The 27,050-nt window shown below is 36.9% G+C and overlaps 1 protein-coding gene across 2 annotated transcripts in view; it reads left to right on the top strand.

Moving 5' to 3' along the window:
* Positions 1-23,050, top strand: part of PIK3CB (phosphatidylinositol-4,5-bisphosphate 3-kinase catalytic subunit beta) — a 106,415-nt gene extending 83,365 nt beyond the window's left edge. For both annotated transcript variants that reach the window (XM_072867965.1, XM_072867964.1), the window contains 11 exons: positions 2,757-2,878; positions 4,866-5,009; positions 5,976-6,075; positions 8,500-8,678; positions 9,334-9,443; positions 9,764-9,842; positions 17,345-17,512; positions 17,977-18,100; positions 19,189-19,334; positions 20,884-21,016; positions 21,504-23,050. In XM_072867965.1, the coding sequence (XP_072724066.1) occupies positions 2,757-2,878; positions 4,866-5,009; positions 5,976-6,075; positions 8,500-8,678; positions 9,334-9,443; positions 9,764-9,842; positions 17,345-17,512; positions 17,977-18,100; positions 19,189-19,334; positions 20,884-21,016; positions 21,504-21,641 (1,443 nt within the window). In that variant the 3' untranslated portion in view covers positions 21,642-23,050. The remainder of the gene's footprint in view (positions 1-2,756; positions 2,879-4,865; positions 5,010-5,975; positions 6,076-8,499; positions 8,679-9,333; positions 9,444-9,763; positions 9,843-17,344; positions 17,513-17,976; positions 18,101-19,188; positions 19,335-20,883; positions 21,017-21,503) is intronic.
* Positions 23,051-27,050: the final 4,000 nt, after the last annotated feature.

Below are 27,050 nucleotides of genomic sequence, written 5' to 3'. Positions count from 1 at the left end.
AAAAAAAACATCTGCCCACTTTCAGTGAAGTGACACCATCATTAATGAGAACTAGAGAAAGGACAGCTGATCAGACAGTTAACTTTTGAAATATTTGAAATAACTGGAATAAAAATACTGACCTGTGCTTAATTGCATTGTCTCTTAGAGTGAACTTGTCTTGTTAGGGAAGAAATCATGGTTATTTCTTCATTAAAAAAAAAAAAAAAGACATACCAAGGCCAGTCAGACTTGAGTTTTCTCTAAACCTTTAGGTTGTTGCTGAGAATTGAAGTTCCTTGTTTTCTCACAGCTTGTCAAGAGTTGCAAACCATGTGAGAGGAAAAGTATGCATGTGTGTAGCATTTTAGCATGTTTGATATTGCAGAGAAATTTTAAGAACTTGAAAAACACATTTTGAAATTTAAAATTTCTTTACAAATGAGATGTATTTAGAAGTTCTTCAGAGTTACCTCTCTGTTGCCAGAGCAGATGAGGGCATTTCATGGTGCAAGTTTCTTTTGTCCAAATGCAACAAGTATTTCTGATATCCTTTCACCTGCACTTTTGAGAAGTGTGCAACGCACCTGGGATGTGGAGCTAGCTGGACTGCACCTCTCTCTTAATAAAAGTTCCAAGGCAGAATGCGAACAGAGCAGTAGGTATTTGGGGAGTTTTCTTGGCTGTTTCATAGGTCATTTGGATCTTGCTTCCTCTAAGCTCATATCGCTTTACATTTTCTCATTGTAATAACCTCTGAAATAATTTCAGCAAAGTGAGGAGGTCTCTATCTTCAAATAAACTTCACAGTTAATGTACAAGCTGTAGACCATGACTTTCAAAATTCATTGCCTGATATATGAGGCATGTAATGCCACTTTGACTTGTCTTTTCAGACTGTATTTCAGGTTCTCCAGTCATTTTGATCGATCATTATTAACAAAATGTTTCTGTATTTTTGTTGGTTCTGCGCCTGATTTGAAGTAGGTTGTCTAGAAGTTCTGATACATTTGTTTTGAAGTTTCTTATTGCGTGTCTGACAAGCATAGCTGCTGCTTGCATTTTCAACATCTGTTTTATGGTATTAAGTATCTGCTCAGTGTTAGTATTTCAGAATTTCAGAACAAGTATTCATGATATGTAAGTGTTGATGGTGTCGTTGACCCTTACTGGACTATGGATTGAATAAGTTTTGTGTATATGTTTCTGTGGGAATACGACATCCATATTTAAAAACATTTAATTTTACTTTGTATCATTATGAATCTTGCGTGTGTTCATATCGGTATTTGCGCATGAAAACAGTTTAATTGATTCCTTTCTCCACTTCTGGAATTGTAGCATGGCCACTGGCTTTGCTTTGTGATTGATCTGTGCCCATTTCTTGCCTTCTGAAATTTAACAAAACTGCACAGATGAACCAGTTCAGAATCTGGCCCCCTAGGTGTTTAAATAGTGTTATGTACATGCCTGTTAAGTGCAGGTTGAGACTATGAACTTGTATGTGTTTGTCATACTTGAACTGGAAGCATTTTTTTGAACTAATTAGTTGAGGGTAGATTTAGACTAGGTATAAGGAAGAAATTTTTTACAATGAGGGTGGTGAAGCACTGGAACAGGTTGCCCAGAGAGGCTGTAGGTGCCCCATCCCTGGAAACATTCAAGGTCAGGTTGGATGAGGCTCTGAGCAACCTGATCTAGTTGAAGATGTCCCTGCTCATTGCAGGGGCATTGGACTAGATGATCTTTAAAGGTCCCTTCCAACCCAAACCAGTCTATGATTCTATGCCATAGTTGAAAATCTCTAATTTTCACTGTTGGTGTAAAAGGATTACTAAATCAGGAGGAAAATAAGATCTTCCTAATCATTCGGATTTTATAAGTTCCTATTTAAATATGAAATACCTGTATTATCTAATTTGTAGGAAAGAGTATTTTTATCATGAGTTATGATATCATGAGTTCCTACAGAGAGGAAAAAATCTTCTGCTGTTGATATACTGCACACATTCAAGCTTGTTTATTTTGAGTAATAGTGTACTGTTTCAGTTATACAACTATATACATATTATTAAAGATATACCCTCACCAGGTAGCTTCACTAAAATGTAATAAAACCAGTTTATTTTGAGACCTCTAGACGTTTTTCTTCTTAGTAGCCCAAAATAATACACTAGTGTTTTCTGTAACTTTTTCTAGCACATCGTTGTCTTCAGTATTGGGAATTTTTTTTTAATACCTAACCTGAATCATCCTTTCTGCAATTTAAGCTCATTACTATGCACGGTGCATGTGGGAAAAGGCTCCATCAGTTGAGGTGGATAACTATTTTTGGTAAAGATCTCTCTCAACAAAAACCTTCTTTAAACTTTTTTTTTAATGGAAAACGTTTACCATTATAAAAATATTTATATATTTATGAGAGCATTTACATTATCTAACATTATCTAAATTTTACTGAAACTTTCTAAAACATACACATCTGTAGTTACCTAATTTTTGTTTACTGTGTGTTGTGTCTATGTGTGAAGAAACAGACTTTTCAGACTGTGTAAATGAGACCTGGTGCAAAAAAAATTATCTGGATTTTTTTAAAGGGTAAGAATCAGAAGTGGGTCCATTTTCCCAGAGGGTCCATTTTTTGTTTTGTTTTTTTTAAACCAGGCCAGTCTGTAATCTCCTTCTGTTAGTATGAATGCTTTTATGGACAGTTATACCCATCTGTTTTCTTAAATAGTTACTTTACCTGTAACCTAATAGTTGTCTTTTTAAAACAGCTTCAGGCTCTCCTTCAGATATGGCCCAAGCTGCTGCCTAGAGAAGCATTAGAATTGTTGGATTTCAATTATCCAGACCAGTACGTCAGAGAATATGCAGTGGGTTGTTTAAAGCAAATGAGGTGAGTATATTGTATTACTTCAGTATGCAAGGATTTCTGGAGTGAAAAACTGCATTCTGTTTGTCTACAGGAAAAAAAGTACCCAATGAGGAAGGATTTAAACACACTGCCTGCCATGAATAGATGACCAAATAAAGCAGTCTAGTTTCTAGATAAGCACGTTGGCAGCTAACTAAAACCTTCTTATTCTGACATCTTGTATTCAATGATTATTATTTTCCATGCTGCTAGGAGAACACCAGTGTATCTTTGTCCCAGAGAGGGTTGTGTGTTCACCCCTTTCTTGGACAAAGGGAGAGCAAGATAGTGTGAGAACTTTTTAGTAACAAAGGGACACGATACTACAATAGTTGAATACTCTAAAAACTGCCATCCAGCCACCTCACACTTAGTGTCAGGTATTGGCTGTATCATTTAATAGAAATGTAAGCTGTAGCATATAATAAAAAACCAGAGAATTAGTGATTTGTTTGTTCTTCACAGTAGCCTTTGCTGTCTGCAGTTCTTCCTTTATCACATATAATTTTCTTCTTTGCTGTAACCTAGGGCAACAGTATCATTTGCAGCATTACTGCATATTTCCTGTCCTTGAATTCTAAATTCTCTGTGGTGAATAGTGTAACGATTAATTTTTTTAATCGTCAAGGCTAGACTTTTGGGGTAATAAAAAGAATATTTTGACTTCTTTCAAATGCAAACAAGCAATTTAGCTGCAGGGCTGTCCTAATAATACTGAATTGTTACATCTGGAATTATTTCCAGAATTCTTAGTTCTGGCTCTGAAGCAAAATTGTGTTCAGTTGGGTGTCAGAAATAAATTTTCAACTTCTTCAAAAAGTGTGATGAAGGCAGCTGGTAAAAACTAACTGCAACCTAAAGGTGATCCTATTAGCTGAAATTTTTTAAAAAAATGAGAAAATAAATACAATACAGCATAATTGAAAGTTTTTACCAAGTTACTGAAGTTTTTCAGAGTAAGATAGAGAGAATGAAAGAATTCAGTATTTGCATCTCTGAAGTCTTCAAGTGATGGACAGAAGAACAACTACTCTTTTCCTTCCATTTTAGGCAGAGATTTTGAATTCTGCAGGCCTTTTATATGAGAAAAGATACTTGAATGTAAAAGGTCAAGCAACGTTCACATTTGTTCTAGAGTAACATAACTGTGAAGTGTGAGAGGTTTTTTGGGGGGAAGGGGAATACAGGACTTCATAGAAAATTATTGGAATTATTTTTGTTATGTCAGAATATTACTTGAAGTAGTTAATTAGCATAGAGGCTTTTCAAAGGTATGTTTATGAACTGTGGCTAAATACTTAAATTTGCACTTCTGAAGTAGGAGTAATTTGGGCACTGTTTGGTTTCTCAAAGATGATGTACTTTTCCTTATCCTCTAAAAACCTTCAAGTTGTTAGTATGATTTAAAAAAACCCCAACCAACAAGCAAAAAAACCCCAAACAAAACAATTTGGCTAAATGGATCACTTTGTAGGTGTATCTTAATAAATTAACACCTATTAACTGACAGGTAGTAACTTTTAAAGACATGTTAATTGAGTTGCTTTCAGTGGAATGAATACTCGTCTCCTCCTTCTTTGTAAGCTGAGTGACTTTGATAGGTATATGCAAGTACTGTGAGTTCTTGTCCATACCCACTGCAGCTAACTGCTAGGTTACAGTGGTTCTTTATGTGGTTCCAAAGGTCCAGCTCCTCAGTGAGAGGTTGAGTGGTCAAAGGGAGCCAATGTCCAGTCTGAAATAGTTTGAAATAATTAATCTCCTGGGTACTTAACCTAGCACTCAGGCTGAGATCTTGATCTTGTAAAAGCCCATGATAGAACACCAGGTTTTTATTTACAGGTTTGAGGGCCTTAAGATTCTGTTAGAGGTATAACTTACTGATCAATTGATCAATCTGGCAGCTGCACTAAGTTGTGTATTAATCTAGTTACTCTGTTACTAACTGCTTTTATGTACCTCATTCTAGTGATGAAGAGCTCTCTCAGTATCTTCTTCAACTTGTGCAAGTCCTGAAATATGAACCTTTTCTTGATTGTGCACTCTCCAGATTTCTATTAGAGAGAGCACTCGCTAATAGGAGAATAGGACAGATGTTGTTTTGGCATCTAAGGTAGGAGTTTTTCCTTTATGTCTTTCTGAAACTATTGAGCCTGATTGGACTTTCAAATATGATTTATTGAGGATTTTTCTAAATGAGCCATTATCGTAGTCCCCTACAAGTCCTCTATGTTTCTTTACTTTGACATTTATAGATCAGAGCAAGCCTATAATTAAAAATATATTACAGTCATTTGTAATCTACTGTTTGAGGAAAGTATTCCAAACTGCATTCAGCTCTAACTATCTGATAAGTTAGGTTTGTCTATAACCTTGGTGTTTGTTTTGGCTGTGCGTGCAGTAAAAGTACAATATTTATACCTCACAGTTGGGGAAAAATGTATATTATTTCTGAGAGGCTAACAGCAAATAAAAGCAGTTTTATGTGTCGTTGCCCTTTTGATGACCAGTTCCATGAATGGCAGATACCTTGCAGAATGGACTATAGGTTCATTCTGTCTTCAAAGTACAATTTATTTTAGTATTTCTAAATAAAAAGAGCAAGTACTACATGAAAATGTTTTGGACGATAATTGGCTCCAGTATAAGGTTCAGTCATTTGTTTTAAAGTGTTCTCCCTCAGGCAAATTTTGGCTTTTCCCTTACAAAGATTTGAGAACATGCATTTTAACATCAGCCCTGATTCTCAGTATTATCTCCTATGACTTATCAGTACTACTTTCTTGAATAAAAGAGGTTCCTGAAAACAAATATCTAATGGCTACATCTTAACATTACTGCCTACGGAACAGTCCTAGACCTTGATACAAGTGGCATGCATTGAAACCAGCCAGACCTCATAGTGTTCAGCACATAAGTGTTTTGTTATTTCTTAAGAAATTTGGCTTGTTTTATCTACATAACCATGAGGGTTTTTTTGGGGGTGTGTGTGGGTTTTTTTTTTGGTTCTCATTTTAATGGCTTGAAGAATGCTAATCTGTAAATGCTGTGGTCTGATGAGAAACTTTTCTTCTTACAGGTCGGAGGTTCACATACCTGCCGTTTCAGTACAGTTTGGTTTGATACTTGAAGCTTACTGCCGAGGAAGTGTTGCTCATATGAAAGTGCTTGCTAAACAGGTATAGATTTCCCTGCTTTAAATCTTGACTTAGCCCAACTTGTAACTCAAATACTTATTCTGTTGCTCCTATGGGGCATATTGGTTACCTTGACAAAGTCCGTCTGTTGGGGAGCGGGGAAGAGAAGGAAGCATGGGTGAGACAGAGAAATAAAAGGGCTAAATAGATGGATGATGGAGCAGTCCTTCCTGGCACAGAAAGCAGCTAGTGCTGTGGGGCCTCAGAGGTCAGGAACTGTTTTTATAGTGTTCTGAGATGGTCGAGATACTTTCAGCAGTATGCATGTATTCTGGATAGAACAGTAGACTGTCTGGATTATTAACTGAAGAAGGGTTTCTGTGCACTTGAAACTTGTGACCTTTTTCCCTCAGTAAGGGTAGCTTGTTCAATAGAAACTATTGCCTTTCTATCTAAACTTCATCTAGATGACTCCAGGACTACTTCGTGCAGCTTTGGCTTTGTTAAAAGGTGATACAAAAACCCCGGAAGCTGTAGTATAATGTAGTACTCCCTGGAAACAGAGGTGTTGAAGTAACCCAAATACTCATTTTAGTGTTAATATAGATGTGTGTTTACCAAAAAAAAAAAAAGAGAGAAAGAGAAAGAAGAGAGAGATATGTTTGCTTTTAAATACTCTAATAAGTGTGAGAGGTTTGCTTTTAAATACACTAATAAGTGTATCAGCAGATCATTAAGAGACACTCGCAAATCATGTTTGAAGTCTCTAATGCAGTTTTAGCAAGTTAATTTAGATTGCAACCATAAAAATCTGAAAAATTATCTCTTTCTGGAATTAAAGTATTGGCTGTATCAGGCCACAAAGATTAACTCAGTAGATACTTGTCTGATGCATGTTAATTCTAACAGTTTTGATACTGTCTACATTGAAACTATGCTTTGGGAGGCATATGGGACAGGAATGTACTGTTGTTCTCTTTATTACTGCAGTTTACAGGACATTGAAAAGACCATCTCTTACACATGCATGCTTGTTAGTATTGTCAAAATCATAAAAAGATTAGGTGATGAAAAGCTTTAAGCAATAGACCTAAGGTCAGTAAAGTTTTTGTGTGCTTCACAGGAAACAAATGTCAGTACAATCAAAGAAGGGGCAAAAAAATTCCCAACTGTGCAAACACGGAAGAAATTCAAAGTAGAAATACTTCAAAAAGTTCCTGTTTGTACAAAACAGGTTCCATTTTGCTCCCTTGTCACTGATGTTTGTACAGCTCCTAGAATAGTGGAAAAGCAGAGCGCTTTTGGCTTTGACAGATGGCTGACCTGGCAGGTCTCCATTGCTTCAGTTTTGTAATCAAACTGCATACAATTTCCACAGCATCCTGCCTGACAGGGTTCAGTCTGTCTGTAGAAGTGGTAAGTTTTGACTCAGCACCTTGTAAGTTAGACTCAGGCTTCCTTGTATAGAAATCAACTTTTGTAATTTATTAAATTGATGCTTTTTGCTAGAGAATATGTATATTACTGAGCATGTTAACTGTGGCTAGTGTAAATACAGTGGATTCTTATAACAACTATTTTATATTCATCTAACAAGTTGCTTAGATGTAGCTGCAATGTAGAAATTATATTTGTTGTATGTGCTGTCTAGGTTTGTTACTGAAGGGCTTTTCTCTGTTAGTATTATGTACATTTACATCACTAGTTTGTTCTCTTAGAAATTATGAAAGTAGAAAACTTTCCAAAACAGAAGAAAAAAGGGTTAAACCCACCTGAATTGATTGCAAATAATTGCCTTGCCTTTTTACATATTTTTAAGGTAGCAATATTGCTTAGATGAGATATTATGATTTGGAACACCTTAATTGATTAGAGCGTTTACCTTATGCCTAACTTCAGCAGGATTTTAATGAACAAACATTTGAGACTCTGTTCTGTAAAAGTCAAGTATGTGTAGTTATGTATGTGAAAATTGTCTGCAAGTAGTCCTATGGCTGTATTGTATGCAACTAACTGAATGTGTACAATGAAATATCTGCATCCATAGCTCGTCTCAAGTAATGTTTGATTTTGTTAGTATGGATAGAGGCACCTATGTTATGTGCTTTGTTGAATTAGTGGACAAAAACTGTATTTTGAAAAAGGAGTTTGTGTAAATGTATCATACATTAAAATACCTCATTCATTTTTTTGGAAATACAAGTCATGCTTTAAAAAGTGACTTGGGGCTTTCATCCCATCAATGTGTTTGTTACTTAAGAAACTGGGATTTCTGGGACATGAGTGACTTAGAAAAGGCTGTTCTCATATTTTTTGGGGAATACCACCTTAATTGCCATCTGTTATTTCCATTTTTTAAAAGTTGTAGAATTATTTAATGCTTTGTTTTGTTTTGAAATGGGATTTTGCATTGTATTATGTGTAACATCAGAGCAATAAGTTTTAAAGATAAAATATTTTTTTCAGGTGGAAGCCCTTAATAAAATGAAGACTTTAAATAGTCTAATTAAGCTGAATGCCATGAAGCAAAGCAAAGCAAAAGGAAAAGATGCAATGCATACGTGTTTGAAACAAAATGCTTACAGAGAAGCACTTTCTGACCTCCAGTCTCCTCTGAATCCTTCTGTTATACTTTCAGAACTACAGTAAGTTAAAAATGAGTGAATAAAATTTCACTGTAGCTTTTGCATGGAAACAGTAAAGCAGAAACACATATGTGCTGTAACTTCCTTTGTCTGTATTGTTCAGCAGATATGCTGTCATGGGGAACTTTTTCTATAGTGAGAGAAGGTCTGTTGGGAATCTTCCTAAGGTTAAGGTATCAGTTAAGTTAAAAGATTTTTGTGATCCACCATGAAACTTAATACTCTCTTAGTCAATGCATTACCATAGCTAAATATATTTAAATATAAGCCTAAAAGTGAATTAGACTGCATTCCTGGCTTCTGTTTATAACAGTAGGCATGAAAGCCATTAAACCTTTTAACAGCACTTAAATATAAAGTCTAAAAATTGATGGGAAAGGATATAAAGAAAACTGTTTTCTCTGAAAATGCAGGTGCTTAACTTAAACATTAGATACGTGTATGCCGGTTACGGTATCCAATATGTTCCGTCTGTAACAGATATGTTCATAACTTGTTAAGTGCTCATAGCATAGTAGCAGAATGAAACCAGAGATAACAGTTAAGTACTTCCAGACTGGAAGTCTACGTGTTCTGTTGTGTTTTGAACAATGTTTAGACCTTTTCAGTTGAATTATTGTTATTTGACTAAAACTTTTGTTGTATTTTCTTCTAGTGTTGAGAAGTGTAGATATATGGATTCTAAAATGAAGCCTCTATGGATAGTATACAACAATAAAATGTTTGGAGGAGATCTTGTAGGGATCATCTTTAAAAATGGTGATGGTAAGCAATGCTAAAAATTTTAAATTTTTCCTTTTGCTTCTTCATTCCCACACTTGAACTTAAGCTGTGTTGCTCTGTATTGCCATAATATAAATGTAGTTTACTGTAACATCAGTAAACAAATTAAGCATCTTCTTCTGACTGGGTTTCAAAGTATAGACGTTATCACTCATGATTATATAATTATGGTTAATCCCACTTTAACTTTCAGGCTTGATGAGTATTTTTAGATACCTTTTTCTGAAGGCCTTATAAACATTAGAAAGTTTGTCTACAACACACTGAGAAATTGAAGTAGCAGTTTCAAACTTTCATTGCAGATCTCCGACAGGACATGTTGACGCTCCAGATTTTGCGTTTGATGGACATACTTTGGAAAGAAGCTGGTCTGGATCTCCGGTAAGGTTCTCTTGAGGACTAGTTTATTTGGATGGAGAGTCCACTTCTAGCAGTAAAGTTTTCCTGTTTTTTAAATACCTTCCATACTGTCCCCTTTCTAAACATCAATATCGATGCCCAAAGGTTTCAATTGTCATAGCCAAGGTGAACAGGCTATAGAAAGCAGTTACCTTAACTAAACAGATGGCTTCTCTTTGCAGTTCATTCCCTAGATGGCCTATATTACAAAAGAATTTAGCCATGAAAAGAAATAATGGAAGAAGTGAAGTGAAACTTTGGGATTTTTTTTTATTACCAAGCAGAATATTTTTCCTGGTGCACCATATCTCTTGTTGTTTGTCTAAGTTGCCACGCTGATTATAAATTCCACTCTTCTCTGAACTGAAAACAGTTTACTGTTTTCATCCTTTGAAAATCATCTAGATAAAAAGCATTGTATGAGGTCAGGAGATAATTCTTGAGTTAAGGGTCCAGCAAGCAGGTTTTGTGCCTTTGTTTGTTTGTGTCTGTGACCTTTTCAAACGGAGGTGTTTCATAAACTCCTCATGTAACAAACTTACCTCTTAATGGTCACTGATTTTTCCAGGCATATGCAAAAATGGGGACTTAATGATTATGGGAATTACAACTCTTATGTTCTAATACACATGTGCAAGTGAGGTACAAACATAGAACACAAATCTGCTGGCTAAAAGTTAGCTGCTGAGGATCGCATCTGGAATATACCATCAAGATTCTCTAATAGGTAGAACTAATAGGCAAAACCCTCTCTAGAAATTAGTCAGCTTTAAGTACTGGTTATTTGGGAGTGGAGGAGTAGGAGGCTTGAGATTCTTTATAATAGAATTTCACTATCTGGTTGAGAATTACCAGAATTGTGGAATGCGCAAATACAGGTTCTTCTTTTTAACATTTTTCTTATTTCTCCTGGTCTTATTTCTTAGGGACATTTATGGTTTGTACTGCCATGGCCACAAATGAGTGTGTTACTGTCTGAATAAATTTTATACTTGTGATCTGTTTCCTAAAAAATTTAACTGAGGAATGTCCGTCTTTTATTAATTACATAACAGGCTTCATGAAGATTAGGGTCTTGGGAGAGGAGAAGTTAGTTGCTTGTGCTTCTCTTCTAGAAGTGCTGCTGCACAAAGAAAATTACGATGATTGGGAACAGTCACTATGGATTTACCAAGCGTAAACCATGCCTGACTAACCCAATTGCCACCTTTGAGGGAGGAAAAGAGTAGTGGATGTCCTTACCTTGACTTTAGCAAGGCTTTTGTGTCTGACTCCCATAATACTCTTGTCTCTTGAGTTAGGATGTTACAGTCTGGATGTGTGGACAACTACATACTCTGCCATCATCTAGTTGATGACAAGTGGATTAATCACTGGAATCTATACGGGAATTTTTATATTCTTAGCCTTGTCAGTATCCTGCAGTGAAAGACTTTATTATATATTTAAGAAAAAGTACTTCCATCTGGTTTATGTTTACCACCTGCTAATCTCAGTTACTGCATGTTTTCAGTTATGTTTTTGAATCGTGATAAATAGTGGATAGTCATTCAAGAGTAAGACAAGATTCTATAGTAAGATGAAGTTGGCAGGAAAGGTGACATATTTAGAACCACTACTATATTGGGAAACAATTATTTTGCAGCTTCCTTAAAATTTCACTTTTCAATGACACTTCAATGAAGTAGTTCTAACCCAGCCATTATAAAGTCAGTGGAGAAAAAGCATAATGTCCTAGTGCATTAGTACTGAAGTACTAAAGAGGTTTTTATGGTATTGAACGCGCCCGTATTTCAGGCTAAAGCTTCCATTTCTGCTTCCTTTGGGCAGGTTTTGTGAGGTTGTAAACTTAGAGTAGAAATGAAAACTCATAATTAAGTATTCTGTTAGGGCAGAAATACTCCGTTTGAGAAGAATCTTCTCATTTGCTCTGCTGCTCCAGCAAAGCCACTTCTCTCAAAATGAAGTAAGAAACCTGTGCAAGATACCATGAGTACAGGAGTTTCCAGCATTTGGAAAACTTGTTTCAGAATGATGAGGAGGGTTGTGGGATTTTCATTTATTTATTAGTTCATTAGTCAAGTTTCCAGGGTGATACCTCCTCCCATGTAAGCTAGTCACTTTTTAATCAGTTGTATAAGTAGCAATGAACTCAACTATTTTTTTGTAGTAGCCACTTTTTCTTCCTGCTGTGAGCAATCCTCTTCCTGCTGTTTACACCGAGACTTAGAGTCATTGTGAACATCTTCAACATACATTCTGAAGTCCCACTTTGCATTCTTTTCTTGATAAAACACTATTTGGATGTCAGAAAACATTTCTCACACTGGAAATATCTTTGTATATTCCAAAGTCTCTTGCAAAGCTTGCTAAGGTAAGCACGACTTCTTTGTAGGAATACTAGAGTATTCCAAAGAGAAACAGGATCAGGCATTGTTCAATGTTATCATACAACCCTCTAGTACATGGGGAACTTTTCCAGCCAAATCTATGCACCAGTTTTACCTAATATAATTTTCAAATTCTAACTTCTTTTTAGAACAATAGTTCTAAAGAAGATACTGGATGTCACGTTATTGTAAACCATTTGGAGGCCATAAATTCAATTTTGTATGCCTGTGAAAGAGCTGTAATCCTTTGTGTTTAATTTTTAAGTGTTGTTTATAAGGCTAGAAATACTTATTTAAATATTACTTGAAATACGTAATTTAGATTCTTTGAGCTCATTTCAAATTTTTTGTGGTTCAAGCATAATAATGGGAGTTTCATAATGCACATAACATCAGCCCACACAGATAAGTAAAATTATAAACTTGTTACTTATGCTGCTTACAGAAAGATTCCTTTGAGTGAAGTATGGGATAAGGTAGGAATGTGAATAATAAATTGTTTCTGGAAGTGTATGTTTGCCATGAGGTGGCTGAGTGTGTGTTAAGTTGAACACTGATTTGAGGAAACTTTAGATAATTTATGTCATTATAAATAGACTGTTAGGAGACTGATCGAGCATTTAGGGGCAAGGACAACCTCTGGCAGCTGTGGAATCCCAGATGAGGCATTCTTTGCTTGCTGCCTTCCCAGAAGCTTAGTTTGTGGTTCCAGCCTGGGCCACACACCATGCCTAGCAAACAGGAATAGTGATTAGGAGTCATCAAATATGCTTTTCCTGACTAAGGCATTTTTTTAAACTCAACAAAGGAAAACCAAAAAGTGGCTCTGATGTCCAAGATTTTTCTTAAAACTCTCTCAGAAGGAAAAAAGTAGAAAGGGGAAGTTCCTAGTGAGAATTGAAGTTCTATAATTGGCCTCTTCCATTTATTTACTTAACTGGGAGCGTCTTCCTTCCATTCATCCTCTCATAGTTATGATTATAAAATAAAATTCTGGGATTGAGGCAAGGTTACAATTCTGTGTCTATCAAAGAGAGATTAGCCAGACAGTTGCGAAGGTGAGGCTCTGAAATGGCCTTAATTGCAAACAGAATTGGACAAAACAGCACTCCAAATGCCTGGAGCATGAGGATGCAGCTAAGAGGGTAAGACTTTGTGATCTCCATGTTTACAGTCTACATGCACCTCAAGAAGAGGCAACTGCAAAATCTATGCATTAACAGCAATGGTAATGAGTTCTGTTGCCTTGTTCATGAGTTGGGACTTGTTGGCTTGCTTCTTTTTGCTTGGGTAAGAGGCATGGTGTCAGGCGAAAAAGTAGTGTCAAATAGATCTGCTTTCCTGGAAAATACAACTTCATATGTCCATATCAATGAGTGGAGTCTTTTCTTCTTGCCCTGTATCATACTTTGAGGCTTTAGTTTCCCTGAAGCTGTTGCTTCCCTTTTTCCTTTTGTGGATTTGTAATGGATTTTGCGCTGTTCAACTTTTTTCCACTACAGAAAGTCTGGTAACTCCATTCGAGTAAAAGCAGGGCTTCTTAACTTGTTTCACCAGTGTAAGAGCAGAAGCACTTGTTTGCCTCTCTTCCAATCAATAATATCTTGCCACAAGCAAATTGTACAGCTTCTATGAAGCATGGATCAAATGGCAACAAATATGCTGCCATTGAGGAGCTTGGGATAGGATCAGTTTCCTTATAATTGCACTGCAATCCGCAGTCAGTTGTTTAGTAGTAATTTAAAATGAAATCTTAGCCCAGTCTGTGTCTAAAGCAAGCACAATATTCCCAGTGGGATTTCTCAGCTCTGGAGGGGAACACCAAATAATATATTGGTTTTGTGATCTCCAAAGCTGAAGAAGGAGAAAGGTTGGTTGGTTTGTTTAACTGTCCACTAAGTTGTCTCATGGGTAAACTGGCCTCTTTCACACATGGTGTGTTCTGTTGTCTAGGTTTCCGTGTGTGCATTCTGACTAAATACCAGAACAAGACCAGGGTTTGTTATCAGGAAAGGAAATATGTGTATGCAGGAGGATGCAACAGCATACTCCAGTAGGTCCTTCATCCTGGGCTATCGCTAGATGGACTGTGGAGTGCACAACCGAATAAAACTTCAGGTGTAAATTGCATCTGCTTCTCAGTACAGACCCAACCATTAGACAGGAAAGACCATCACCCCAGACGAACGCTGCTCTGTCATTTAGAGAAGTCTGGTTCAAAGTCAGTTTACCTTGGACATCAGTCAGTCAAGTACCAGAGAGAAATGAGAAAACCGAAAAAGCATATCCTTTAATTAATCCCCATACCTATTCATTTCTAAGACAAACTGTTAACCTGAAAATTGAGCAGGAAATTGTTGGCCTAAGACATTAGTAAGTATGAGCAGCCAAACTTCCTCAGTTCTTTCTGTAGTTAATCTCTAGTTGTTTCTTGTACTTTAAATATGAGCAATTATGGAACAAACTTGTTAAGTTAAATGGTATTTTTATTGAGGTTGCATCTGCAGAGTGTCAAAATGAGACTTTCACAGGTTCAAACCCCCTGAAAAGTTACAATTCTTAAAGTTATTTTGCTTTAAAAAATTCTATGCCTGAAATCATGTGTATGGGCATACTCATAGTAGATTACATAACTTTCTATTATTTCTGTGAGGAATGTTTAAATATTACAAATACATGTTACAGCAGAGGAGCATAACATCTGTCTTCCCAAGCATGCTGTGGGGTCTGGAGTGTTGCACTCTTAGAGTCATCCTTGCATCAAAAAGTATTTCCGTTGCTTTACCTATATTACAGCATTGAAATTGTGTTAAGGGAGAAATTAGTAATGTAACAGAGCAACAGAAAATCCCAAGTTTGAGGAGTTTGATCTATGTTGAGTGACCTTTGCCCATAAAGTAAATTGTCATAAAGGTATTTAGTGCTTGGTTACTTTTTGGGCAGATAGAGGGAGTTCTCCAAACTACTTTTTCTTTTCACTGCCTATTTATAGCGAGTTTTCATTTTCACCTCCTTTAACGTGTGTGAAGTCTGATGTTAGCAGCTGTGTATGAATGAAAACAGTTCACAAACATATTGAAAAATATATTTGTTACAAGTCTAAATACTGTCATTACTTTTGAACCATTGGACCTGATGTGTTGATAAATTACCAGAACTTGGTGTTTTATTTGGAAGGATACTGCTTTGGAGAATTAAACTCTTGAGATAAAGAACAGTATTAAATGGAGTGAAGAAGAAAATTTTCTGTCCTGGCCAGGATTACTGTATTGATCTGTCTGTAGTCTTTACTGGCATTAAAAAGCAGGGAGCATATCCTGCTGACAGATGTTGAAGTCAGAAAGACCAGGATGAGATGGAAAGGGCCCAGAGGATTTGTCCCTAACTTGACTCCTGTCAAACTGTCTCTCTGACAAGGATGTTTTTTCCTCCAGTTGTAAGCACACAGTCCTCAAGGGGCTGAAGGCTTTCATCATTGCTTGCTTTTGAAGGGGAAGCTGTTGGACATGTGCCCAGTTAAGCTGCAAATAGGGTGGGTTGAAATGCCATGGAAGAAGGCCAGCATGCACTTTAACCTGGCAATATTTGGCTTACATTTGTCGTGTCGTGATAAGGATGGGCTGTGCTTCCTTGTACCATGAATGCTGGTGTTCGGTAATTACAGATACCCTTCTGTTCATTGTGAAGGACCCTCTGGGCTAGAGATTTGGGGTTTTTAATTGGAAAGTAGAATAGAAATGGGAAGAAGGTTTCAAATCTGCACTTCTTTTTTTGTTTTGAAGTTGGGTGTTCTCTAAATACCCTGTTGAATCTGGTTTTCAGTTCGCTTTGTTGCCAGTAGAGAAGAATCTTCAACTATATAGTTATTAGTACTTGAGCTGCTTGAGTTGTGTGTTACCACTGATGTAGAGAAACTGTTTGGTTACCTAATACCTGTTATGCCAAAATTTAATCTGGAATTTTATTTATTTTTCTTCTATGGCTTGGGATAATAGACTATGTCAGTTAAGAGATGTGGTTCTGCTTTGTAGCAATCAAACTTAATATCTGTTTTATATGTAAATACCGATGACAACTTGACTACCAGTTCTTTTTCCTTGTATGTATGTATGTACACACACACGCACACAGATTTTAATATGTCCTGGAATTTTTTTATACAGCTTTCTAAGTTAGTGAGTGCTAGCCTATAGCTTGTGTACTGCAGTTAGATTTGCATGGGCATCCATTCTTTTATACATGGATCCACGACCAGAATTGAGATAATATTCTTGACCTGAGATGACACCTGAGATGGCATGAGAGTAGACACCTCAATTTGTGATGCAGTGCCTTCAAAGAGTTTGCTTTAAGTTTTCATTGCATACATTGAGCTCCCATCTAAGTTGCCATTCCATTTAGCACTTTAAGTATCTGGAGTGAGGAAACGTTTTGGAAAAATACACTTACCTATTTAGACACGTATCTCCTTGATTCATATCTTTATCTGTGTCTTATTTTAATGCAATTATATTGTTGTAGATATTTTTAGTTGGCATAGTGTATGAATGCACAGGAATATTCTTATACACATCTTAAAAGATGTATTCCTGTTTTTCATTAGGTTTCTATGCTTAAAATCAGTAAGAGTTGGAAAATATTATCTTAAGTTTCTATTTAAAAGGTTTCCTAGCATTTTAAGTTGAAATAGGAGGAATGGGGAAAAAGGATAAGATCCTCTTTTCCATTTACACAAATAATTTAGTCTAGAATGAACATGACTGTAATTACTGTCTGTTTAGTCAGTAAATTAACAAATTAAAATAAAGGGCTCCCTCTATGGTTTCTCTGTAAAATTACAAGTAATTGTGTTCCCTAGTAAAAGGGAAAAATTAGGATTGCTTATAATTTCTTTTTTTACCTATATGTATGTAATAGGAAAAGTTAATGTTTTAAATGTATTGCTGGTATTTTAAGTTTGCAAGCAGTATCTGTATGTTAACCTTTGAGATTTTAATGTTCACATTAGCGTGAGTATTCAGCCCTCTCAAAATATTGATACACTAAAGAAACTTACTATTTTTGTTTTTAACATGAATCTGTGTTTTGTTTCAGGATATTGCCATATGGCTGTTTAGCAACCGGGGATCACTCTGGCCTTATTGAGGCTGTTTCTAGTTCAGAAACCATTGCTGACATTCAGTTAAATAGTAGCAATGTTGCTGCTGCTGCTGCCTTCAACAAAGATGCTCTCTTAAACTGGCTGAAGGAATACAATTTAGGGTAATTTCCACAGTTATTTTCTCATCTATAGTGTAAGCTACAAAATTCCCGTAAGTTTCTGCTTCAATATTGAAGAATGTGTGGCTCTTCTGGCAGGTTCGTTACTACTTATTTTTCTAGTATGTCAAATTCGGACTCGGATTCATGGTGCCCTTGGAATTCAGTGATCCAGTTGAAATTCTGGCATTTGCAGCATTTTGACTGCATGTTGTTGAGTAAGTTATACTAGATTTGGCAGAACATGGGTCTCAAGCCTTGATGTTGTTGCATTTCATAATACTTGTGTTTCTCCTATTCTCCATAGCTACCTGTTCTCTCATTTGAGAGTATTTTCTCTCAAATAAGTCTAGTTATACAGCATCCTAATGGGCTTCTGGTTTAAACAAGCAAAAATCCTTTTTGAGCTCAAGGCATGACATGAATTACTAGTAGTATGGACTAATATTGTTTGTCTTTGTTTTTAGAGATGACTTGGATCGAGCCATTGAAGAATTTACTCTGTCTTGTGCTGGCTACTGTGTAGCTACTTATGTATTGGGGATTGGTGACAGACACAGTGACAATATCATGGTCAGAAAAAATGGTCAGGTAAAAATCTTATGTAGGCAGAATAACTACAGTATCTCTACGGCACAACTATGATTGTGCAAGTATTATCTTGAGAACTTTTAATTTCTTTAGTGTATCAGTAAAATTAAATCCCAACATTGTTAGAACTTATGTCTGTCTTTGCTGAGAATTGAAGAGAGCTTCTAAGAAAGGAAATGTAAGACGAGTGGAAGGACCAACCAATGCCTGTTTAGTAAGCAATTCTGTATCAAGTGAGGCTGTTCTATAGAACTTTTTCAGAACATCCAAAAGGCCTGTTAACGGTTCAGATTAATTGAATAAAAGTAGTCTTGGAGTATTCTTGCAAAAGACCATCCTTAAAAATACATGAATCACAGTTTTGAGCAGTGTAGTTTTCCTGAAGTTAGTCTCTACAGCCCACCTCTGCAGAAATTTTCCATGTGGAACTCAGTACCAGTATAATGCTGTGATTATAAGTCTCCAAACCTAGAACCTAGATAAATTCTTAGAAATGTATTTTCCTGTTTAATTGTTACTTTCTACGGTAGCTTGTCTGATTTTATTTAAATTATTCTGCCTATAAAACTAGCAAGGATTATAAAAGTGAGAGTTTTACAGACATTTGCAGTATCCTTTTAAGTTTTTACCTACTAGAAGAAAGCTGAAATGCCCTTATCTTTGATTCTAAAATGGGAGCACTGTCACAGGTTCATTGAGATTAATTTAAGTTCTAGCTTTGCTCCTGACTTTACGTAGGAAGCCCTTGGATACGATGATGTTGAGCCTCATGGGCTCATCATCGGGCTCTTTTTTTTAATCTGATATTACCAACAAGATGTCTATTGGCAGACATCAGAAGCTTAAAACTGAGATAACTGTTTGCACTCTGATTTGTAGCAGTGGTTGCTCATAAGAGCATGGATGTTATCACTGACTTTAAATACATCTTTAAACGTCTTCAAACTAAATACTCGCAAAGGGTTGAAACCATGAGCTATGGAGAGTAGCATTATGAGTTAACTGTTTTTCATACCAGCATCCTGTAGAGATATTGGAAAAGTGAAATATTTCACTGAAGAAATTAATTTTCACTTCTGTTTTCTTAGCTCTTTCATATAGATTTTGGGCATATTCTTGGAAACTTCAAGTCCAAGTTTGGAATTAAAAGGGAACGGGTACCTTTCATACTCACCTATGATTTCATTCATGTTATTCAACAAGGAAAAACAGGGAACACTGAAAAATTTGGTCGGTGAGTATTATTTTGATCTCTTTGTAACTGAGATGGTCTCTGGTGATAATTTCCAGCACACCAGGAACCTTATCTAGGTTTGGTTTGCTCATTTGTACTTGTGTGGAAGTGTGCTAACATGCATTTACAACACTATCTACTTCTCTACCTGAGCTAGAGTATATACACAAATTACTTCATACATCAGAAATTGCAGCTCTGCAGTGGAAAGATACAGTTCCTTTCTATCTCCTCTGGGAGGAGATGGCAGATTCTCCTAGGCTCACCTTTTTTTTTACCTTCAGCAGCACTGGGCACTAGGGAGGGATTCCACAGACTACTGTTCAAGCGAGATGAAGCACTGGACTTAAAACCAGGCTCCTTTCTGTCCATCAGTTCAGTGTGCTAATCAGTCCTGGCCTTACTTGGATGCTTAGGCATATACAGCCATGTGCTCATAATCACTTTTGCATGCCCCTTCCCATCTTGGGTTAGAGACCTACAATGGAACACAAAAGCACATGACAACGGATCCTGTGATCCTCCTTGTTGAGACATATTTTTCTTTTTCCCTTCTGTATCATTCTCACCAATTGATGGGAGGGTCATTCTGGATGTTTTTCTCTCAGTTTGCTATCAGTTTTCACAGGAAGAATTTATTGACAGAGATATGAAATTAAGTACTTGGGCATGGCTTGACAAATCTTATGGCTACTTCTGGTAGAAGTTGTTGTACCTATATTTGTAATGGTGTTTCTAGGAAGAATGGAAAACAACTCCCAGTGACCCATATGTCTCCTGGAGAGTGAGCAAGTCAACCTGTAGCTCCATTTTTAAAACGATGAAGTAAAGGCTGTGACTGTGAGGTGACTGTACTAATTAGGTGACTGTGCAAGAGCTGTGGAATATGGAGTACTTTAAATGGCAGTAGGATTCCACTTTCACTTGAAAGGTCCCTCAGGAGAGAATTTATTCTTTGAAGTGTAACTTGTCATCTTAGTCTGAAGGGGTCTTCCCATTTCCTGTGGAAATGTACGGATTGCACACTGGGCAGTGGCACGTTTGGGCACATTGAGCAAGTTCTCAGGTGTCTGGATGATGGGTCTTTATGTCAGATCTGGCAGTCAGTTCAATTTTGACCATGTTTGCAGGAAGGAATTACCCTACAGGGACAGGCTGGATTGGTAGGGACTGCTATAGAGCTGCTGTTTTTCCACTGTAGGTCCACTATATTGGATCATCAGGGCGTTTCACCTAACAAATTCTCAGGCAGATGTGACACTCATATTACCTTTGGCATTTTTTGCTCTCTCTGAAGAACAGTGCTTTTTCTGAAGCTTTTGGTCTTTTGTACCAATGTTTTAAGGGCTTGTTGGAGAGGCATGGGATATTTTTGTGGGAATGCATTGGAGGTTCTGTAGACATCTCTGTTGTCCTTTCAGTTACTGTGTTCCTACGATACATGTGTTAGGCCAGATAACAATTTCCAAAAGTTGTTACATGTATTTGTCAACTGCATAAGTTCTCACGTGTTGTCTTCATTGCATGTGCTTTGTGGTTGAACATGAAGGTTCCGCCAGTATTGTGAAGAAGCATACTTGATTCTGCGAAAACATGGAAACCTATTTATTACACTCTTTGCACTGATGTTAACTGCAGGGCTTCCAGAGCTAACCTCTGTCAAGGACATCCAGTATCTCAAGGTAAAGTAAGATTTGTAGCTCAGCAGGACTTACCGTTTTTCCAGTATGTGAATTTCTAAGATGAATACATTTTAATTGGTTTCCATTTCTCTCAGAATTTCCATATGGTTCTCAAAGCTTTCTTTCAGCTGTATAGAACAAGGTCTGTAGTCAGTCCTAGCGGTCAAAGGAAACTATGAATATACGTTCCTCTCAACCATTCTATAATGAGTTCAGCATCCCTGCATCTTGTATATAATCATTTCAGGGGTGTTTTACGTCTTGGCTCATGCACAAGCGCAGACCTGTAAAGGTGAAAATTATTTGCTTAATTCTTCTTTAGTTTTATCTTTAAACGCAGAAAATACCACTGATGCACTGCTCAATGAATAATAGGTGAAAAAGTGTCAAAACAGAAAAAAACAATGTGGTTTGTGTTGAAAGCTGAAGGAAGCCTTAACTGTGGTTTTTAAAATTCCTAACAGTACTTGTTTTCCTGTCATCTTAGGACTCTCTCGCCTTAGGGAAGACTGAGGAAGAAGCACTAAAACAATTTAAGCAAAAGTTTGATGAAGCACTCCGGGAAAGTTGGACTACTAAAGTGAACTGGATGGCTCACACTGTTCGAAAAGATTACAGATCCTAGAAGATTTTTGCATTTGCACTAAGCTGAATGTTACCTTGATAAGTGTTTTTCAAGGGGATCTGTAGTATGGACCAACAAAACTTATTTTAAATAAGAAAGAAAAGAAAACAACAACAAAAAGAAATGGGCGGAAATAATTATTGAGTCTTTTGCACTCTGCCTCTGAATGCTTGATTCCAAGACTGTCTCTACAAATAGCGAACGTTCTGGATAATCAGTTCCTGCTGACTTTGCACGCTGAGAGCTACTAGGCATTTTTAAAAATTCTTTGGTACTTTATGGAGGTGTAAATATTTGTTTTTATACGTTAGGGTAATGTACTCTAACATACTCAGGAGGTTTGAAGACCTCTGACAGAACTGTTCTTTGTTTAAAGTTGGGACTTGAAGAGTAAATTTGTTTTTATATCCTAATCTGGCTAAAAATGACCATATTGTGTATATTTTTTCATATGAACTCTGCCCTCCTGGCACAGATGCATTACTTCTACTGTAAATAGCAACAACAGTATCATTGTACTACAGGGAGCTGCTTAATGTCTTATACTGCTGCCGACAGAAGCGTAGATATTTGTAAGGGGGGGTGGGGGGGAGGGGTGAGAGATGGGAGGAGGAGAGACCTTTGAAAATTATGCAGCATCCAGATGTTCAGGGTTGCACAATTTTGTTCCCCTGACATAACACACACAGCCCTTCGGTAAGAGGAAAGTTAGGCCAATTCCAAACATGTCTGAGAATCCCTCATTGGTAACGGTCTCCCATTTGGCCTCTGTGGCTTTGTTTTCAATACCTTAAGAGGTACATTTATTTCAGGTTCAGCAAGAACTGGTTCAGTAAGGCTCCTTACAGCCTTACATTGAAATTCGTGTCTCAGATTAGTTATGCCATGCAAATGTACTGACTTATGTATGGAAAATTTTCATTAAATATACTACACATAGTGATTTTTAGAGCATACATACCAAAACCCCCAAATGTTTGGAAAAGCAAGTGTTTAGGGGAAAAGATTATTTCATAAAACACCAATGAGAAGGCATTAATCTTTTCTTTCTGTATTTATTAAAAGCTTGCAGTAATGTCGCTTTACCAAGATATATATGTTGAAGATGGTTGCTGAAGAAACTGGATTTGTTTTAATTTATTTAGTGAGGTACCAGGCTTTTAGGTGCTTAAATGGAGAGCAAATTTGTTACGTGCAATAGGGAACTGCTGGTTAAAAGATGTAACATACTGTTTCTGAATATCAGCAAGACAGACTTTAACTACTGCTTGTTCTCCAAGGAACACTGGTAGCTCTGAATTCTTGTTGACATTTGAAAGAGAATTAAACATATATATTTACTTTTTGACTAAACAGTTGTTTGCATAGAAATGTTGTTTTCTATAGGAATTTAATTAAAGGTGGTTTTACTTTGTTGAGAGTGTTTTATTATTTTTTGTTGTTGTGTTGGGGTTTTGTTGTTTCTTTTAAAGATCAAGAACCTATCTGGAGCCAGGATAGCATTTTATATAGTGGTTTGATGCTCTTATTAGCCCCAAGGGTGAGGACCTGTCTGAAAAGACCTCTGCTTCTAGAATATTGTAAAAGTAACAAGTGGTTTGGTTTGGGGGTTTGTTTGTTTTTTTTATAATATAGTGGCATTTAAAGTGTGCCATGTCTCCCTTTTAATTTTTTTTTATTTTTAAAGCAGCTGGGAGGAATGGTAAAAAGAAACTACTTTGCAGGGGACAACTCTGAAAAAAGTAATTTCATCTTCAGCTGTTTCATACCTCAGTAACCATTCCTGGACATATTATATTTTTCTGTGAGACAGAGTACTCAGACATCTCTGGTATGTTGTCTTGCTGAGGGAGACGTAACCTTTCCCAGAACTCGAGACAAAGTTGGCAAGTTCACCTTGGCTGCTTGAGGCTGGTGTGCAAGGTATGTGATAGGAGGGAGCACGATGGCATCTTAATATCCATAGCTTAAAAGGCAAGTCAGTTCCATGTTCCATCCCAACTTCTCATGAGGCTTTGAACAAGTCATTCAAGTCTATGCCTTAGAGTCCCATCTACAAAATGGAGAAAGTAGCATTGACGTCCAGATGCAGAAACACCTTCCCTCAATTACTACCGGGATATTGCGTGAGTAAAGATGTTTTGTGTTGTGAGGTTTTTTTGGATGTCACTTTAATGCCGGTTATAAAAGTACTTGAGGTAGGCCAAGCAATTTCCTCACCATCTTCTTTGAGATAGCTAGTATTTAGAGATGATTAGAAAATACTACTTCTGCTCAGTATTTGTATTGGTTAATAGCCCATGAATGGGTTATCTTGTCGTTACCTTCACTACGTTTACTCTTGGCAATTTATTAGCAAGAATGGGGAAGGAAAGTTAGAGGCTTGTTAAATGGTGTATTTTCATGTTTGGCAGCAAAAGAGAATGATGCATTTTCCTAATGTAAATTGAACTTACTTGGTCTTCAGATAGCTGAGAGGATAGCACATCTTACAAGAATGCTTTTCCAGGTTGACCTCTCAGGGATGAACCTTACATGAAGCAGTGTTTATAAGGTAACCCAGGTTAATTTTGTGATACCTTCATGTTAAGTTTTGAGTGGAGTGCTGGTTTGCTGAATTCTATCAATAAAGAGATCACCACTTTCCCTGGGTTTCCATTATCCATGCTACAGCTTGTGGCATACAGATTTTCATTCAAATAAATAAATAAATGAACTGCTTTGTGAAAAGTAGGAGGAGAGACATTCTGTCCTCCACATTTTGTCATCCAAGAGAAGAATACTGGAATTTTGTCACATCAGTCCATTAATTATTTCTGTACTTACCTCCCAATATGTAGCTATAATGTTAAGATGGTAGGTTAATTTGGGCTGAGTGGGATCATATTTTTTTCTTCTTCTGACCCATTATTTTAGGCTGTTTGCAGAATTCAGAAGGCATCAAATGGTCAGATTATAATACAAGAGTTTAAAGATTTTGTTCATAACAGTGCGTAGAAACAACCTTTTTAAATGTGGAAGCTTTGGAAAGGATGTGGCTTTATGCAACTGTAGAAAAGAAACATAAGCTATGACTTTGGTATAAAACACCTTCAGTTCAGATGGTCTCATGTTATGTTAATTACTTTTCTCCAAGTCTACTTCTAATCTGGTCTGCATATTTCCACTGGAAAAATGACTTTTCTTAAACCAACTCTGCTTCTCAAGGCCTTCATTGTGTCTGACGGGGGAAAAGATACCTAGACTGCTTTAAAAACAACAACTGAAATTGGGTACATGTAGTGTGTATATTGTATAAATTTGTTCTGTTTTTCTTTTGACTGCATGATTACTTGATAGGTTTGCTTTCTTTACCTTGTATCATTTGATTTGTGACAAATGGTGACAACTGCTGCTTTTACACTCCTGCTTGTCCTGTATTTGATTTCCAAGGAAAGAGTTCCCATAGATTTGCCTATCGCCAGTGGAGTTGCTTCCTTTCCCTTTTATGCTTGTATCGGTTTTATTGACAGTGGTGTGTTGATTGTTAAGTCATTCACGTTCTAGCAAATGCCTTCGACAGAGCCTATTCATATATTTAATATAATAGAGTCCAATATTCCTCTTTAATTTCCCAGAGCTATTGAAATCAGATAATTAAATAGTACAGGCTCTTAATAATTAATGTGTCAAGCTGTGATCATAGCTTTATTCTTTAGGAATGATTTCAAGCCTAAATCTTTTAAGTATGTAATCAGTATTTCTATTATTATTCTTTCACAATATATTGTATTAATATAATTATGTGTCTGAGCTGGCTTTAAAATCTAAAACTGAAATCCTGTACTCACATAACGCATGCCAGTTGCTGGCAAGTTTTCTTAAAATAATTTTTAAAATAACTTGTCTGGCATAATACTGCCAAGAGATGAGGGACTAGAGCTGTCTTGATGGAAAGCAAGTTTTAGTAGGTCGCATACAAGATGGCAATGCTGCATTGCTGTTGGACTTCACAGTTTACATATGGCTGTGGTTTCTTCATAGACCAATGTGCCTCATTCTGGCTTGGCTCACAAGATAAAAGTCAGACTAAGCTCCAGGTAGTGGTTTTATTGCCTGACGACAATACCACACTGACTACTATTTCCAGTGCAAAACTGTTTTGTTTGAGGCACATCTGTCTGCCACTGACTGTTGGTGGATATAGATTGGGCATAAGGTTAGTAGTGAAATCATTTCTGTAACTGGAATGTCTTTGCAAATCAGTCACAGTAAGATCATAACCATAAAATCTCAAGTGATTAAATGGACATAGGAACTGCTGATCTTCCATATTTTGGCATGTCAGTTCAGAAAACTAGCGTTGCCTTTCCTTAGCAAATTTGTTTAGATGGCATGGATATGAAAGCTTCCTCTGTGGGAACAGCATGCATAACCTTATGCCCACATGGGTTGCTCACTTAGGGAGCACAGCTAACTAGCTGTTCGTTCAGGGGCTGGGGAGTCAGCAGAGCTGGATTTTCTAATGTTTCCATGGGGACACTGGGGGACTCTCATACAAACCTGAGCGCGCAGAAGGAACAAATGTCGTCTCGGGAATACGCAGTACCAAGCAGATCTCTGAAGCAGATTTCAGTAGCTCATCCAGGAAAGGCGCAGTAATTTTAACAGCTAATGCTACTGACAAAACTTGAGTACCGTGCTGCTCCTGCTACCTCAATGCATAATAAAAATCTCATAGTTATTCTTTCCAAGCATGACTTCATGACTGATCAAGAAGAGGGTATGTGCTTCCACCAGTGCTGACCAGGGAATTATTTACCCTGCTCATATTACTAGCTGTTCTTCAAACAGTGTAGCAAAACATCATTAACTGTTGGTGAAGCGAGAAGAGAAAGCTTTTTCCTTTAGTGAGCTGGGTTTGCATACTACTATTACTTGAATGCCTTTCCAACCTAATGGTCTGCATGAGGAACTTACTGTCTGTCCTCTAGCGAACCACAAGGAAAAATTCTACCAGTCAGGTGCAGATAGAACTTTACTTGTTATGTCACCTGTAGGACACTTGGCTAAAAGCCAGCTCAACTATGTAACCTATTTTAACAGGTTTTCCTCTATTGGACTGTCAGATTTAAAATAATGCTGCTGTGATGAGCTTGTCCTTCATTCTTTCAGTCTGTCACCTTGCTTTTCCTCAGGTGATTATCTGAAGAAGTTTCCCCTGGGATTGCTTGATGAAGAGGGATGGGGATGAATATGTATTTCTTAAGTAATAGCATGGCTTATTCTTGGGAAACCTGTGAAGGATCAGAGTTTAAGTATAGCAGTCAGAGAGAAATGTAAAAGGTTAATTCTGATTTGCCAGGCATCATTTGGCTTTTATGAAGCAAATGAGCGGAAGCAACAATCGAGCACCATGGAAACATGGTT

Source organism: Ciconia boyciana, chromosome 7 (assembly GCF_034638445.1).
Source record: "Ciconia boyciana chromosome 7, ASM3463844v1, whole genome shotgun sequence".
In the NCBI taxonomy this organism is placed as follows: Eukaryota; Metazoa; Chordata; class Aves; order Ciconiiformes; family Ciconiidae; genus Ciconia; species Ciconia boyciana.
Note: the sequence above shows the minus strand (reverse complement) of the source record. Positions and strands in the feature narration are given on the sequence as shown.